The 16898-nt window shown below is 41.6% G+C and overlaps 1 protein-coding gene and 1 long non-coding RNA gene across 2 annotated transcripts in view; one reads left to right on the top strand and one right to left on the bottom strand.

Annotated features, from left to right (window-relative positions):
• Positions 1–1588, bottom strand: part of LOC137446391 (uncharacterized) — a 31398-nt gene extending 29810 nt beyond the window's left edge. Inside the window, exon 1 of the long non-coding RNA XR_010988640.1 lies at positions 419–1588. This is a non-coding gene — a long non-coding RNA (uncharacterized lncRNA). The remainder of the gene's footprint in view (positions 1–418) is intronic.
• Positions 1589–3510: 1922 nt separating this feature from the next.
• Positions 3511–13183, top strand: SNAPC1 (small nuclear RNA activating complex polypeptide 1). Its single transcript, XM_068148937.1, has 10 exons — positions 3511–3697; positions 4340–4499; positions 5517–5657; positions 6092–6196; positions 7447–7605; positions 7991–8065; positions 8700–8762; positions 9708–9846; positions 10850–10933; positions 12708–13183. Exons 1-10 carry the CDS (start codon positions 3570–3572, stop codon positions 12740–12742), a joined length of 1089 nt encoding a protein of 362 aa, XP_068005038.1. The 5' UTR covers positions 3511–3569; the 3' UTR covers positions 12743–13183.
• Positions 13184–16898: the final 3715 nt, after the last annotated feature.

Below are 16898 nucleotides of genomic sequence, written 5' to 3'. Positions count from 1 at the left end.
CTGAAACTCCATCTGTATTTGAGGTCTGACTTACCTACCACTACAATCAAACTTTTACATTAGACACACAAGTGCTCTATTTTGCAAAAACCTTTATAAACTGTCTTGCCCTAGCAGCTGTGTCCTGCTGGCCTGAAACATAATGGTTATTCCCCCTCTATCAAGTAAACTACACACATGTATGAAAGAGGTTAAGCATACATTTAACAACTCGGAGGTGAGGGATGCTGCAGGTTTTCCCATGGGAAGCTAAACAAAGCAAGCAACAGATAGGGAGACAGAGGAGCAGAGGATGTTTATGAAACCACTAAATCTCATCAAGAACACCCCTAGTAACATAAACTCATTTCAATCCTGTGAGGTCTCCAGGTGATTGCAGATGCTCTCATTACATGCAAATAACTTGACAGGAACTCACAACTCTTTCTGTCCTGTTAAATCAACACTGCTTCCTCTTGCACAGATTAAAAATCTTTTGTGATGTTTTATCATGGTTGGACTGTCTGAAAGCGGAAGGCATGTGTGAGAGCTGTCACAGTAGAGTATGATCTAGTTATTTGGTACTCCCAATAGGTTTGTACATACAGAACTTTGAGTATGCTACTTAATAAAATAGCCATTATTTATCTTCATGAAAATCCATGAAAACATGGTTGATTTTCATGCGTTCAGTTTGAAAATGCATGCTTTTAAATGCCTTTAGAAAGAGAGTTATCTCGTGTCATGTGCTAGAAGAAAACACCCTGTTACTTATATCCATGCAGGTTGAATGGCATTTAAAGCTACAACTAGGAATTAAAACGGTTAAGAGGACTCCCTTTTGTGTCGGAGTTACAAAGACAATACAGTAACCAGCATGCTCTTCTTTACATCATCTATTTTTTTTTTAATTTTCATTTGTAACTTTTTAGTTTGAAAGGCAGTTTATTAAAAAATAAAATTACGGAAGGGAATTCCTCAGAGATCCTGTATGTTTGGGTGGGGTTTTTTTTGGTTGGGTTTTTGTTTTGGTTTGGTTTTTTTTTCAAAGTCTTTGCATTTTCACTCTATACCTAAACTTGTTATAAGGCAAGAACTAGTACATGTTGACATATGGGCACAACAGCCTCATTCTCACATCTTGCATTATGTTACGCAACTAAACAACACAACTAAAGTGTCGTGGTGTGCAGCCCCGTGTGCCTTAGGGGAAAATAAAAATGTATTTCCACCTAACATTTCTTCAAATACCATCTCTGAGAAATCACAGAAATCACTGCACCTTTAAACCACAAAAATCAAAACACTCAAGCTTGACAAATTTGGCATAATTCCAGAGCCAGGATCCTCTTCCCCTTTTAAACTAAGGGATAACTTCTGTAACTAAGTAGGGTTTGACATGTAAGTAATGATGAACTTGCTTCATCATGTGCCAGTTATTAACTTTCTTGTGCTTTGAATCCTCCAGTCTGTTGTGGGGAGGAATATGCTATGACTGTTTTCCTGACAGCGTTGGCATTCTGTTTCAAAATCAGTACAATCTGTTGAAGCCAGGGTCATATAGTGTATGAATGGGGTCACTGCCCGATGTCTTTAAACATGAATCCAAATGTCCTTTCAGGGGGAAAAAAAAAAAAAAAAAAAAAAAAAAAAAAGCCAATCCAAACCCCAGCAGGTGCAGCTGTCCCCCTGCAGCTGCCAATACTTGTCTAGCTCGTATCTAACAGCGCTGGTAAATACTTCTGCTCCCACAATCAAATGACGCTGACAATCAGTGGTGCTTAAAGGCAACAGCTGCTGTTGGCCACCCTTTTCCGACTCATCAAAAAAGGCTGCTAGAGGTTAGATTCCAGCCACATTTGGGGAAACGTGGAAAGATGCTTTTGTGCCTGAAGCACTGTGGAAGCTGCTGTCATTGTAGGCGCTGATAGCTTGAAGCGCTTAGCTTTAAGGAGCGACCTTTGGATCAATCAATTGATGCTAATGGTGAATTGGAGAACATCACGGTACCACAGCCAGCAGATTTAAAAATTAATTTCTCAGTGCCTGACCATCTGAGAATGCGAAACGTGAACTGTCAACCTGGTCACAGTGCGGAACACCTGCAGGTTTAAATGTCCCTAAGGCACTACACAACGCACCATCCCATGCTTATTCCCTAATTTTCCTACGCGCCGTTTTCCATCCATTAAGGTTTCCTCAGGGCAGGGGTGATCTCACACAAGCCGAGTTCCCAACTCCTCTTCCCCTAGAGATGCAGAAGCTTTCAGGCGCCTGGGTCCCGGTCTCCGGCGCAGGTGCTGCTGCTGCCGAGCCCCGTTCCCACAAGACCGCAGGCTGCCCGCAGCCCGGCCCCGGCAAAGCCCTGGCAGCGGAGACAATTCCTGAGGCAACAGCCCTGAAATCAGAACCCCATTCCCAGGGAGCTGCCAGAGGGCTACAGGGCTTCCCGGTACAGACAGCGCTAAACCTGACTACCCCAAAAAACCACCTTACTGCAGTCCCGAGCCAGTGCTTGCTGTTCACCTGCCTCCCCCGGTGCCGCAGGTCCGTACTCACTCGGGGCACGGGGCTGTCCGGCGTCAGCGCTCCTCTCCCCTCGCCGCCTCGGCAGCTGCTCGCCCCGACGTACACGGGGCAGTTGAGCGCCCGCCACCCGGTTCCCCGCCGCCGGCGAGGCCGCGCCCACCCACCTTCTACGTGCGGCTCGGCAGCCGCGGCCCCCTCCCCGCCCGCCTGGCTTCGCCCGGGCCGCCTACGTGTGTCAGTGCATGTGGGTAGCGGGCGACACGCCGCCCCTGAGCTCAAAGGGGGCGGCAGCCGGCTGATCCCCTGCGCGCCGCGCTCGCTCAGGTGGAAACAGGGTTTCCCTCAACGGCCAAGCCCCTCCATCCGGCCCTGCTCTGGATGAGGGGCAGCTGCCGAGCCAACCCTCGGCAGCGGGGTGCCAGCGCGACGACGCCGGCAGAAGCCCTACGCGGGGCACGTCTGGCCGGGAGCGTGGCGGCACGTCACGTCTGCACGGCCGCGACGCGCGGGCGCAGCGCGGCGCTCCCGAGCACCCTTTCCCTCAGGAGACCCCGCCGTTCCCGGGCCTCCTGGGTGCTTCTGCAGGGACAAGAACAGGGAACGCCGAAGCTCCACCGGCTTTTCCAGGCTCCGTAGGGTTATGGCACGGCGGCCGAACTGCCCGGCTGAACTGCCCGGCCGCTCCTTCCCACCCCAAATCCCTCTACCCCTGCAACGGGCTGCTCTCTGAGTGCCCCACTGCGGGGCTTGCTAAGGGGCGTTTTGGCCGATGGGGCTCTGTGCCTGGGGATCAGATTCGGCCTGCACGGCGCGGGGAATAGGAGGTGGGGAGCAACCGCCCCCGGTGCCGACAGAATGATCTTCGGTCACCAAGAGGACCTCGCCCTACCACGAGGAGTAACGAGCCCCTACCCCTGCCTGCGAGGTCAGGGCAGCCCCGCCCTCTCGCGGCGGAGCCCCAGCGGCTCCTCCCGGCAACGGCCAGCGCATGCGCGGGGAGGGTGCGCAGACGTCCGCGGATTTTGTGAGAGAGTCTGCGGACAGTGTGGAGTCGTAGCAGGATGAGTTCGGTCCCGGGGTTGCAAGAGGATTGTGAGGAGCTGCTTGGCGCCTTCCAGGAGGCCGACACCGTCCGCTTCGAGCGCTTCGCCGAGCTGTGGCGGGAGCGCCGCTTCCACACCATCTTCTAGTGAGTCAGGCGCTCCGGCCGGGCCAGCCGCCGCCGGGGCTCGGCCGACTTCTCAGCGGCCTGTTCGCTGCGAGCCGCCCTCAGGGGCACCAGCTCGAAAGGCAGCGGGTCCGGCCGCCCTTTGGCGCCCCTTTGCGTGTGCCCTCGTCTCGGGGAGCCCCCGTCTTTCTCCTCCCAAAGCCCACAGCTCTCCGCTGCTAGTGGTACTGCCTTGGTAGTGCGGAGGACCTTTAAGGGGGTGTTGTGAGCCCTCTTTCTCTTCAGGCGTAGCTTTTGGGAAAGGTTTGCCTGGCTGGTGTGCAGGTAGCTGGCAGTGAAGCATCGGTCCCTGTGTAACACTGAAAACTAGTTCAGTGTATTTTGTGCCATAGTAGCATGTGATTTGACCAGTGATGCTTCAGCAACTTTGATGCAATGCTCATGAGATGAGATTAAAACTATGATTGTAGGATATTTATTTGTTTCCCTTACATCTAATTTAGTAGAGGTAATTACGTGCACTGTTGTGTGAGAGCTTAATGTCTGGCTGTCTTTGAAGACTTCCTAGAACTTGAGCCTTACAGTTATATGCATTATAGATTTTCTGAAGCCAGCACTATTGTAGTTTCTTGTTTTAACATGCTTCATTTCTGTTTCCTGTAGTGGTAGAATAAGAGCTCTGGAGAGGAATAAGCTCACAAAGAAGACTTTAGAACTGGCACAGCAGTACTTCTTGCCCCCATATGCTTTCCAGATACGAGTTGGTGCTCTGTACCTTTTGTATGGACTCTACAATACACAGCTCTGCCAGCCCAAGCAAAAGGTAATGGTTTTTGAGGTTTTATTACCGGGATGTACCAGATGTAAGATACATGGTATTACTCTATTTTGCACAATTGAGTCCAAATTCTTCCACATAAAAGACTGAAATTCAAGTATTCTACAATGATGCTGTTCCCTCTCACACAGAATCACAGAATCATCAAGGTAGGAAGAGGCCTCAAAGACCATCAAGTCCAAACCGTCACCACAGACCTCATGACTAAACCACGGCACCAAGTGCCATGTCCAATCCCCTCTTGAACGCCTCCAGGGACAGTGACTCCACCACCTCCCTGGGCAGCCCATTCCAATGGCAAATGACTCTCTCAGTGAAGAACTTTCTCATATCTTAACTTCAAAGTCAGTATCTTTAATGGAGATTAATTTAGGGAATTTGAAAATCACTGCTATATAGCAATTGTTAGACACTTCAGGCATTGTCAAATAAGGCAATTTAAATATAGAGTCTTTAGTGGTCATATAGTCCAACCCCATACAGTGAGCAGGAACATCTTTAACTAGATGAGCTTGTTCTGAGTCCTGTCCAACCTGACTTTGAGAAGGGTAGAGAGAAAATGTGAGCAGAGGACTTGGGAGAAAAAGGAGAGCAAGAAGATAGAGATACTTCTATGAGCATGTCACTGAGAGCACATTGTGGTATGAGTATTATTTCTTCACCTAATGAGTGAGTCTTCTGGGTCTGTGTTGTTTCAAGCATCTCATAATGTGAAGAGTTAAGTTTTTAGAAGTCAGAAGGCGTGCGTTCCATGTCACTGTCAAAAAAAGCAACTGCAGTGAGAATATTTAACACAACAGTATAATCTTATCTGCATAAAATGTTGACAGCAGTGACAAATGTTATAGTTGGATCCTTTCTGTAGTTCTCTGATCACATGGCATGTTACACCCTCAATATCCAAGTACAGCATGTGGTATAGCATGATCACAATATTCAGCTGAATTCATTTTTATGTATTGAAATATGCAAATATGACAATATACAGCTGGTTTGTTGCAGATCAGAATTGCACTCAAGGATTGGCCTGAAATCCAGAGATTTCAACAAGATCTGATAGACTCCCAGCATTATGATGCAGTGTACATCTTTAGGAGGCTGCGACTTGCCAGAGCATTCCATTTCACAGCAATGCCAAAGCTGGTGAGTTACTGTATTACTGACTTGTCGTTTTTATGACTGATGGTTCAGCAGCGCTCATGTACTGAGTTCAGCTTTGAGGCTGTGTTGAAATGCTTTATGTAGTTACATATGTAATGTATAGCTTGGAGGATGTTTGCATGTAGCATGCTTCTCATCTGAAAATATTCTCAGTATCTAATGTTCTTATTAGGTTTGAGATGTCTTAAAATTTTTAGGAATGTCAAACTCTTGAATCTGGATAGTGAATAAATTCTTGACTAGGGGATCATTTTTGAGCCCTTGACAGTCAAGTGGTATGCTGTTTCTTATGAGATGGGTTTATCATCGTGAGTTTTCAGCATTTCTTCTTGTTTGGATATGCAGTAAGAATTTTCAAGGGGAAGGTGCCATCTTAAGTTTGCTTTTAGGTTACAAAGCATTGTCTCTTGCTTTAGCTGAACTACCGAACTAAGAAGAAAATTCAGGAAAAGGAATTTAAAGAAGAATTTAAGGACCCAAGTAACAGAGTGAACAGCCTCATCACCAATGATGTATTGGAGGTATAGTAATTTTTAAGATACAGATTAATCACTGGGGTTTTGTTTAGTTTTTCTTCTTCTGTTGTCCAAGGGCTGCAACTTGTCTGATTTAGCAGTCTCGTCCTTGGTAAGCCTTCTTACGGAATGCACTAAGGTAGTCCTCTGTGCCACCAATTTCACTGAACACTGGGAAACATGGCATTTATTTTGAAAGAATTGTGGCCTCTTTAAATACTGAAATATGCCTTAATGTTTTGTGGTTTCCCTTCAATAAGATGTAAAAGCAGAATTGTCACTTAGCCACGATGAAAATAGAAAATAGTGGGTGAAGGGAAGCTTGTTTATTTTGGTATGTCTGCAGGTTGCAGCTGGGGGCTTGATACTCGTGGTAATATGAATTTATTTATTTCTGACTTTTATTTCTCCTTTTAAAACTTGGTTTTGTTTAATATATAATACATTTTAATGAAAAATGGAGTTGTGCAAGCTGAGTATAGAATCATAGAATGCATCAGGTTGGAAGAGACCCTCAAAGGTCATCTTGTCCAGGCCCCTGCAGTGAGCAGGGACATCTTTAGCTCCGGTTGCTGAGGACCCCATCAAGTTTGACCTTGAATGTCTTCAGGGATGGAGCCTACACCACCTCTCTGGGCAACCTGTTCCAGTATTTCACTACCTTTTCTGTAGAGACCTTCCTCCTAATGTCCAACCTAAATCTACCCTTCTGTAGTTTAAAACCATTGTATCTCATCCTATTGCTATGTGCTCATAGGTTCTTGCTTATTGTGACTCTATAACAGATCTTTGTTTGTGGGTTTTCCCAGTTGGTGCTAGCAGGTATCAGTAAGGTTGACTATAGTATAAAATCTGGTGATCTCCGGAATGACATGATGGCAACACCTGCTTCCTTCAAAAGCAAGAAGTTAAATGCTTTCTCTGAAGAGATGAAAACAAACCACTGTATCAGAATGAGTCTTCTGAACGCTGATCCTGCATATCACTTGAGGCTTCCTTCTTAGTTTAAGTAATGCAAGATTCACTTCTTTTGCCTTTGTGGGGGACTGATGGGACAGTACTAGGTAGCAGTATTGCTAGACTCCCTGACACCGAGTTCATCTAAACAGAATCTGTTTCTAACACTCCTGCTAGTTCTGTGGTCTCCTTGGAATGGTGTGTATAACCCTGAGTTTGTTCATTGAGGACTAGGACTTATTTGCTGCTGGATTTTTATTTTTTTTATTCTGAAAAAGGTGTCTTTTTTTTCTTTTTAGGAACTAATGAATATTCACGACCACTATCAGAAAATGAAGTGTGTCATTTCAGCTGACAAATCCCAGCCAGACAAGGCACTTAGCTTGATAAAAGATGAATTTGTAGTTAATCTTAAAGACATAACATTGGAACATCAGGAATGGCAGCAGAACAGAATGGTAGGTAGTATCAACCACTGTGGGCAATTTAACAGGTTGTGTGAACATGCAATAATTGTCTGTCTTAATGTAATTACCTCTGAATGTAAATATCAGAGTTCAGCAGTAGGAACTCTAACACTCAAGTCACTGAATGAGTAAAACCCCTGTCAGAGCTGTGGTGTGTGGGGGAAGGACATGGATCTTTATGTGGTAGAGCCTCTATGATAACATAAATGAATTCTGAGAAGTAAGTCCTGGAAGATGTAACACTCTTGGATCAAGGAAAGGCTGTATGGTAAGATGGATGAGGAAAATCAGCATGTGTATAAATACTTGTTTTGTTCTTCACAGTTTTGGCTTTTAACTGTCTCGTATATGACAAACAATTTTTCCTCCCCCCCAGAAATTATTCCTAAATACTAAAGAAATTGGTGAAACGCCAAACAAAAAGGAAGAAGAAACTTTGATAGAATCAGAGGTAAGAAAAATGAAGTAGTTTGCTACATTTCACAGGGCAAATATTTTTTTGACTTCAGATTACAGGCTAAGAAATATATGTCAAGGCTTGATAGTAGTAAAGTTCGTTCAAGACTAGTGGGGCTAGATGGTTTTTCTTGTGGTCTTGTTTTTAAATTGCATTATTTTCTGTTAAGATGTGAGCATTCAGTGCTGTGGTAGCATTTAGGTGCTTCTAGTAAAAGCTCCCTTTCATCTAAGGAGGGAAAGGAGCTGTATTTTGGCCAAACTCCTTTATGGTTCCTTCTGGGCTTTTTCAGCTACAAAATTATCTTATGTTGTACTTACCTGCATATTCCGGCTTTGATTTTGATTAGAATATGAAGTTCTGGATTTGATTTATCTTCTTCTGGGCTTTATCACAGTGAACACAACCAAAATGGTGCTCTGCCTTTTTAATGAAATTTGAACTTTAAAGAAAGTAACAGTTCAGCAGCATTCTAATTATAAAGAACTAATTATGGATTTATAGTTGTAGTGAGATACTGTTCAAGTGATGGTCTGATGAGATGCTTCATTTCAATACCAAAATATAATAGAGCATGAAATTGAATATTAAAAATGCTTTCTCTGACTGATCTCTCTTGTTTCTGCAGGGGTCTGAAAGAGCAAATGCGTTGGCTAGAATCAAATACAAGTCATACTCTGCAGTTGTTGAGGTAGGTGTCAGATTTGATGATAGAGATGTATTTATTTTTAAAGAACAGTTTAAGTATCAGTTTAATATAAATACTGGGTCAGAAAGGAATGAGTTAAAATTGCACTCTGTAATGCAACCTTTAAATGTTTCAGTTTTTCTAACAAATTAGGGAAACCCAAAGCTCTTACTATTCTTGTTAGATTTATGGAAACAGTGCAGGTATGGTCTGTGCCTGGAGGATCTTAATTTACAAGATACCTTTCAATGTCTGTGCTCTGTTTAAGTGGGTGGAATTTTAAATAGCTGGAACAAAAATACTTGTGAAATTAATTGTTGAAATTCCTTGAAACTGAGATATTGGAATCTCTGGAGATGCTTGAGAAAATTGAAATTGGGGGTTTAATTGCAGTTGTAAGTTCTTGGAAACATTCCTTCAGAAACTGCTAATTTGGAAGTGTTTCTATAGCACGTCTATGAGAAGCATTGCAAATTGTTTATTAAAATCTCTTACTGAAAAATGTGTTATTAAATTAAATGGAGCTCTGGAGTGTACAGCAGTCATGACTTGTGAACATGCAGTGATAATGTTTTCTAGGCACTTAAGTGTGATAGTAAGGAGATTTTACTGTGCAGCAGTTTACAGAAGAGTTACTTTCTCTTGCACACAGTGGTGCACAGTGTGGTGTAGGTTGATACAGAGAATGGCTTTGAAATAAATTAGTGTTTCATTACCAGAATGTTAATTGATATTCCCATTAAATCACAGAAAGGCATGTTGTACAGTTAAAACTGATGAGTAGCAACTAGGGGGAATCCTCCCTCCCCATCCATCTCTTTCCACCTTGACATGGAAGTTAATGCTTTGGTCCTTGCTCACTTGTAAAGTACAGGGTGACATTCATGAATCTTTATCTGTAGAAGTTTAGCTTTTTTTGTCTCACTTGTATATATGTTTGGGTTCTAGGCTTCTAAATCCAGAAGACATCGTCAAGTAAAATTGGAATCCTGTGAATCAGGATCGAATTATGGGAAATCTCCAAACAAAAGTAGAAGGAGAAGGAGACCACAACCAGCAAGGAGAAGAGATTCTTTGGAGATCAAAGGTATTTCATTTATTTGTGAAATCTGTTGAGGGTATGATGCTGAGACCAACAACTCTAGAGATTAGCCATTTATACAGATTCTTCTTGTATGTTGTCAATATTCATGTTAATATAATCTGAAAAAGAGCAAGCCTTGGAACTTGAGGACAGACTTATTTCAATGTGAGATAAGACCTGGTGTGAGGTTACCTTTTTAGATGAAAAGAGAAGGTGAGGAAGGACATGGAAATCAACTGTTTCAGGTTTCTGTTGGAGAGATCCTATCTGGTATTGATTATCTTTGGCATACCTGAACTGACCATTGATTTATTTAGTTATCTTACTGCCATAGCTTTTATGTAATCCAAATTGCTGCACTTTTACTTTCTTGGTATTTGCACATCCCTGCTTATGCATCTTTTCATTATTGTCCAAGACTTTCTTCAGATCTCTTTTTTCTTCTATTTCTGAAAACATGGAAAATTAATTTTCTCAAGGAAATCATCTTTGTGGTATTCAGTATCTAAATTGATAGTTGCTGTGACTTTTTTTTTTCCCCATGTATTAACTATTTACTAACGTTTAAAGGAGATTGAACAGCAAAATAATTTTGAATGAGCTTTGTTTTGAAGTTCTAAACGCTTTACTTTCTGACTTGCTTAGCTTCTGCTAGAAAAAAGTTACTGAGAAAATTCGTCTGTCTTCAGAGGTGAGCATTAGGCAGTGTTGGCTTTGCTTCACTTTAAAACAGCAGATGAAATGTTTAAGAGGAATAGGGACATTTCTGAATAAAAGAGAATAAAAGCATCTCTGGACTGAGTTGGTGATTTAATGTGCTTTAAACTTGTAGTGTTATTCAAAGTTTAAGTGAGCCATATGAAAGTACTGTGAAAGGTAGGTGTTTCTCTGTACCCTTTAGAAAGTCAAGAAAGCAGCAAGTGAACAACCTAAACTGCTGGACCTGAAATACAGAAGCAATGAAAATAATTTTAAAAAGTGTCATTTTTTTCTGAAAACCTATCAGCAGGTGAAATGCAAATGGCTAAGGAAGCTGTTAGTCATCATATTGGAATGCCTGTGATCACAGAGGAAAACTCAGACGAAGAAGGTATAGTGACTGAAATTCCAATGAACTGGTGATTTACTCTTTAATAGCTCTCTGCTGTGCTGCAGTTTTCTGAAACTAAAGTTGATATTTTGGACCCTGTGTTGCTGCCTTGAAAAAGCTAGGTTATTGCATGAAAATTGAAGCTTTGATTTGAGATTTTGCTACAAAATCCCCTGAGTCATGTTTTTCTACACAGATTTCATTATAGTGTGTTCAGAGTTAAAATTGCTTCAGTTGAAGGGAGACTTCTATAATACAAATTTGACTTGAAGAGTTAGAGTGTAGGGAAAAGTGATTTGCTTTTTTTTTTTCTGAGGGGTCATTCTCCATGCAGAGAAGATAGCTGTTCTAGTAGCTCTGGGACCTTAACATAACCTGCACCACTTGAGGTCAGAATAGCCTTCGGTGCCTTCAAGCTTTAGTGTCAGCTGTGCAGGCTTCAGAGATTGAGTTCCAGTGCAGATGTGCAGTCAGAGTGTCCTCTGCTGTATTAGAAGTTCTCTGCCAGTTGGGGTAGGATTCTGGGAACTGCAGCAGCAGAGGGAGCAACTTTGCTGTCACTTACATTACTGGAAATGTAATTTTTATTTGGAATCTATTGTAAGGTTTCTTAAAGCTGGTGGTGGAGCTGCTCTGCAGAGGCATCAGGTGTATGTAGTACAAATAGAGATGTTAGAGGATCTTGAGTTGCTCCACAGCTCAGAAGCTGCAGGGTCTGCTCTCAGTATTGCTTGAGGAGAGCATGAGCATCATGGAACACACACTGTACAAAGAAAAATTGCATCCTTTTTATCTTGAGGTACTTTATCCTGTTGTGCTGCAGAAAGAGCCCAGGGTACTGTTTTGTGGCCATGTCTCAAACATGGATAGTACTTCTGGGAGAGCAGCTGGCCAGCCAAAGGTGTGACTTCTACTGACTGTTCTCTGTCTTTTCTGAGACTGCTGGGTCTTATTTGTGTAGCGTAAGGCAAATGATAGACTAGAGGTACTGGTTCTTAACTTGAAAGAGTAGGATTTAATTAGGTTGTTTAAGGGGGAGAAAAGGGTTAAATACAACTTCTGGAAAGCTTTAATGACATATGAGTGTGAGGATTATATCTTTTGGAGTCAATTTACTATCCAAAATTGTGTGTAATAGAAGGATATTTCATACAAGCGAGCATAACTATTAAAATACATTTGCAATGAGGTAGCATGCTTCTATTTGCAGTGAGACTACATCCTTCAGTGATCACCTTAGTTGTAGAGAATGTAAATTCATTCAATTTTAAAGGGTCAGATTCAAGGCAAATAGTGCATTTATTTACTTAGCTTACTTTTCCTTCTAGTTGTTAGGGGGAAAAAGTTTATTTTTAAATCAAGAACGTTTTCCATTTCTCAGAATGTGCCAGTGAATTCTGAAGTATTAAAACTATCCATAAGCAATCTCTTCAGGTACTTTGTGCACAGCCTAAACTGTCATGTGGATTTTGTGAGTATTTGACTTGTGGAATTCACAAGTTCATGAAGACCAGAAAGCTCTCAAGATAAAGTTCTGAAATACAGTATTTTCTCCATCAATGGAATTTTAATTGATGTTTTGACCAATAGTGTGCTAGAATTCTAGAAAGACTTTTTTTCATATTTAAAACCATGGGGAGAGGGTTTGGGAGGGGGTCTCAAGAGCTCATCTAATTTACTTCTTTGCTAGGCAGAATTAATTCTATTTTAATCTTTTCCACGAGGGAAGATATATTGAAAAGCTTGTCAGAAAAATCTCTTTATTTCCTTTCAGAAGTATCTGTCCCCAAGAGGAAAAGAAGATGTTAGAGGATCCAGTCAGGGAAGCATTAATGTTCATTTCAATGAAAAAATAAAAATGTCAGAAGTAATACAAAGTGCTTTGAGTATGCAACAAGAAGTGTCTGGGACCAGAATTACAGGTGCTGCTGGAGTACTGGTGGTGATACCTTAGCTGTCTCGGTGCAGCACCTGGTGCCTGTATTCACCTGGTGGATGCTTCTTGTGGGAGACGAGTTGTTGTACCCTGTTTGAGGTGGGAAGAGAAGATGGCTCCTTGCTGTATTGCTTGTACAGTGTGAGTTACCACTTGGAACTTGTGTTGGTCTGCAATGATGATTTTAACTGAGACTGTTAAAAGAACAGCTACAAAATACTTGTCTGAGACATGTTTGCAATCTTTTATCTCTGAACATAAAATTAAGGTTATTGACTGTTAAATATCAGTATAATAAATTATTTTACACAGTTTACTTGCTCCATTGTATAGTGTGTAACTTAAGCAATATTTACCGTGGTTTCATCTCATAGGTATGGGAAATGAACTTGGTGATAAACCTTTTCCTGTACTCTGTTTTCAGAAGATCTAGAATCACTGTTTATTCAAACAAAGACATGTAAAGTTTATTAATTTTGCAGGTGACCCTAAGCTGTGCAAGGGCAGGACAAGAATTCAAAAATGGTCTTTATAAATTGGAGAGGAGTGGAAGAAGGTGTAGAAATACTCATGAAACTCAGTACTGAGAAACAGGTACAGGATGGGGAAATGATTGTGAGGCAACAGTACTGCAGAAGCTAACAGGCTGAGAACGTTAAGCTGGAGTATTTCTGTAAACAATAACAAGCACTAGAATTTGGGTCATTCAGCCCTGAAAGGCTGTAGCCTTAAATAAGTCCATCTAACCACAACTATTCAAGAGTGCGGGTAGTTAGTTACTCACCTTGGTGTTTCTCCAGCTCATCACAGCCACACTATAAAGACCAAAGGAATTGAGCTGTCCTCAAGAAGAAATGTAAAATAGAAATTTGAAAGATTTTTGAATGTAAGAGAGACCTAAACTGACCAGATTTCTAAGAAGTTTGGTAGTATGTGACTCATAACCTAAAGGACTTGAAGTGCTTTTTCCTAGAGGAAAAAAATACTGAGTGGCAATACAAATGAATTGGCTATAGAAAGGATCTGGATTAAATGTAGTGGTTGGTAAGAGGGAATGAACCTAAATGACAAATGGGTTAAACACTGGAAAACCTAATAATCAAACATCAGTGATGTGCTCAACCTTGTTAATGGGGAAAGAAGCCAGGAAATTTGCTATGCAATAAACTGAACAATTGACTATTCGGTCAAATAATTAATATCTTTACAGCCTAATACAAAAGTCCTTACTAGTCCATAGCTAATTGTTACAGAAAAGGAGTACTTTTATACAGGGGGGAATAAATCCCTGTAGTAGAAATAATACAGTGAAATTTATCATACATGCTCCTACTTTATACCTGTTTCCTGGCATTCCTTCACTCTTCCACTGTGTTTCTGATCCTAAAGTTGTTTGCCTTAGTTTGTGGGTAGAACATGCCTTAGATGTGGTTTGTTTAAATACTCATCTGTAGTAACAAAGGTTTTAGAAGTATAATTTCAACAGTTTAGTTTTGAGTTTTCTGAGAATAGTGATGGTGCTTTTGTCTTGCCAGGACACACTTGTTCTGCCTCTCTGAATGTCTGGTCTTCATTTTTGGTGAGCAGATACAAGAGGCATGAAGGAAAACTTAACTGGACTTCTTTGGCCAATATTTTTTTTCATCTTAATGCAGTTAGGATCCTGTTGGTAATACCACCTTTGTCAGTCTTGAAAATGTCAGTTACTACTTTGGGGATCTCATTGCATGGGAGGGTTATCAGTAAGGTGCAATAGGGGACCACCAATTTGGAGATGGGGTGCAGTGGAGTACTTGAATCGCCTCTTGGGAAATCCCTGGATGCCTAAGAAAGAGGTGAAGAGGGAGATTTTTTCCTAGCAGATACTGGGTCTACAGCTTCAACTGCATCATTTGTTGTGGATTTCTTCACTTAGAAGTTGCTTAACAATGAGCTTTAAACCACCAATCCTTGTCTGCTGTTTCTAGGTATTGAGGTCTTTCTAGATTTTCCAGCCACACAGTATTGGTTCTTCCCTTGAAGGGGAACTTGAAAGTGATTTCCTTTTTCCTGTTTCACTCCTGCTTGCAGGTGTCTTTCTCAAGAAAGCTAAAGATAACACATAGCTACAGAAAGTTCTTTCTAATTTTCTCCAGAGGCTATTGCCAGCTAAATTATTATTCCACATGTATAGCATGAGTTTAACATATTTAAGGGATATGTTTAATACTGTTTCCTGCAGTGTCAATTTTTCATAATGTGATAATCTTGTTTGCCTTCCTTGTATCTTTGAACCATCCCAAGTGCTGAATGCAGAAAAACTTCAGAATTGTTGCTACTTGGTGACATGAGTCACACATTCCTGAAAAGGATTGGCAACCACCATTGGAGGCATGGAAAGGCTTCACTAGACATGAAGATGGCTGCATTCAACTGGCAGTTATTTTAAATACTGTAATTATGAAAGCAAGTGTTGTTTTTATAAAACCATGTAGATGTAAAATGCAAGCTATACTTAAGGATAGACTTATTACCACTGCATATACTCATCAGTTCTACTTCAAAACAGTAGTCCTGAGAATTTAGAGGCAGCTGTAAGCAAAGTTTCAGAATGCCAGTGTAATTGTTTTTAGAAAATTAAGAATCCCTTGCTGCAGCCAATTACAGGCTTTTAAAAACATGAGAGGGACTTCCCAAAATACTCCATTGAAGCAAGCAACTGTCATTAAAAACCCAAAACCAACCAACCTACCTTCCTGCCCCTGCCAACAACAGTAAATCCAGACTTCCAAGAGCATTGTTATCTAGTTGGCAAGGGTCAGGGCTGGGCTGGCCACTAAATTAATGACAGATGCTCCCTATTAACTCCTCTCCCTTTCCAAAGGGGAAGAGAAAGGAAATAAGGAAGAGCGACTTAATGGTTTGAAAAATAAAATGAAACAGTTTTAAATGAAATAATAAAGTGTATACAAATACATAAAAAGCCCTTATAGAATCCAACCCTCCTGATGACAATAGGCCATTGTGATGCTGTGGGCAGGCTGGGCAAGTTGCAGACAGGACTTACTAGCCTAAGTTCCACCTTATTTATAGGTGACATCGATTGAGAAAGTGTTTAAGTGGAAGACTTTCTCCAATACTATTTTTATTCTTAGGATGGGAGAAATCAACAAGGTCTAATCAAGTAAAAGTAGGTGCAAAAGGCTGTATTTGGAAGGAAAGATTAAGAATACCAGCTTGGGAATGCTTGTGCAAGCAGCTCTTCTCATTCTAGATGTTTTTGAAGCCCTCAACCCAAAGGTGGATCAACAGTAGGGGGTGATGTGTACAGTTTCAAATGGTGTAGAACACAGTGGTGATCTGTGTTGTATACAGTCTGTGGAGGAAGAAGACATCACTTCTAGAGTAATTAATCCTTTTAAAAAGGGAAAGAAAACAGGCTCCAGGAGAGTTTCCTCTGGAAAATGAAGGGTTTGTTGTAATACATGTATGTGCAGATGGTGATGAATTGTTCTCCATGTTTGCTGAGGCAGTGCTGTACAATTTGCAGCAACATCGATTTTCCAGTTAAAAGTTTGCCTTACAGCAAACATCAGAATAACTTTTACAGTAGGAGACAGGAAGTAGGAGAGAGGAAACCTTGAAGATTATTCTAGTCTATATTTATATGGACCCTAGGCAGAGAGTTACAAGTTTTTGCATCACACATGCACAGCAAGTTCTTCAAATGACACATACTCTATCCCTTCTTTTTCGGAGTGCTTTATTTTCCTTGAGTTTCCCATTCAGATTTTACAAAGGGTACTACACTGATTTTCCCTACCCCCATTTTCATCCTTGTCTTCAAATCAAGTTAAGCCTGGTAAGGGAACACTTCCTTTCTCTGTCTGCAACCCAGCACTTGGAAAGGGGGACTGTAAGAATTTCGTGAGCTACCAGGAGTTGAGAAATGTGCTAAAACCTTGTCTCGCTCCTAGCAGTTCAGGGCTTGGACCAGTCTTTGGTATGCCACTCTATAGTTTTGCTACAGTAGAAGCATACAAAGCAAAA

The sequence above is a fragment of the Melanerpes formicivorus genome, unplaced genomic scaffold (genome assembly GCF_026170545.1).
Source record: "Melanerpes formicivorus ecotype bairdi unplaced genomic scaffold, bMelFor1.0.p_v2 SCAF_17, whole genome shotgun sequence".
In the NCBI taxonomy this organism is placed as follows: domain Eukaryota; kingdom Metazoa; phylum Chordata; class Aves; order Piciformes; family Picidae; genus Melanerpes; species Melanerpes formicivorus.
Note: the sequence above shows the minus strand (reverse complement) of the source record. Positions and strands in the feature narration are given on the sequence as shown.

Excerpts from the sequence above, each read along its gene's own strand:
- SNAPC1 (XM_068148937.1), top strand. The coding sequence starts at position 3,570 with ATGAGTTCGGTCCCGGGGTTGCAAGAGGATTGTGAGGAGCTGCTTGGC. Across the intron at positions 4,500-5,516 it reads TCTGCCAGCCCAAGCAAAAG|ATCAGAATTGCACTCAAGGA; the intron begins GTAATGGTTTTT and ends GGTTTGTTGCAG. Across the intron at positions 10,934-12,707 it reads GGAAAACTCAGACGAAGAAG|AAGTATCTGTCCCCAAGAGG; the intron begins GTATAGTGACTG and ends ATTTCCTTTCAG.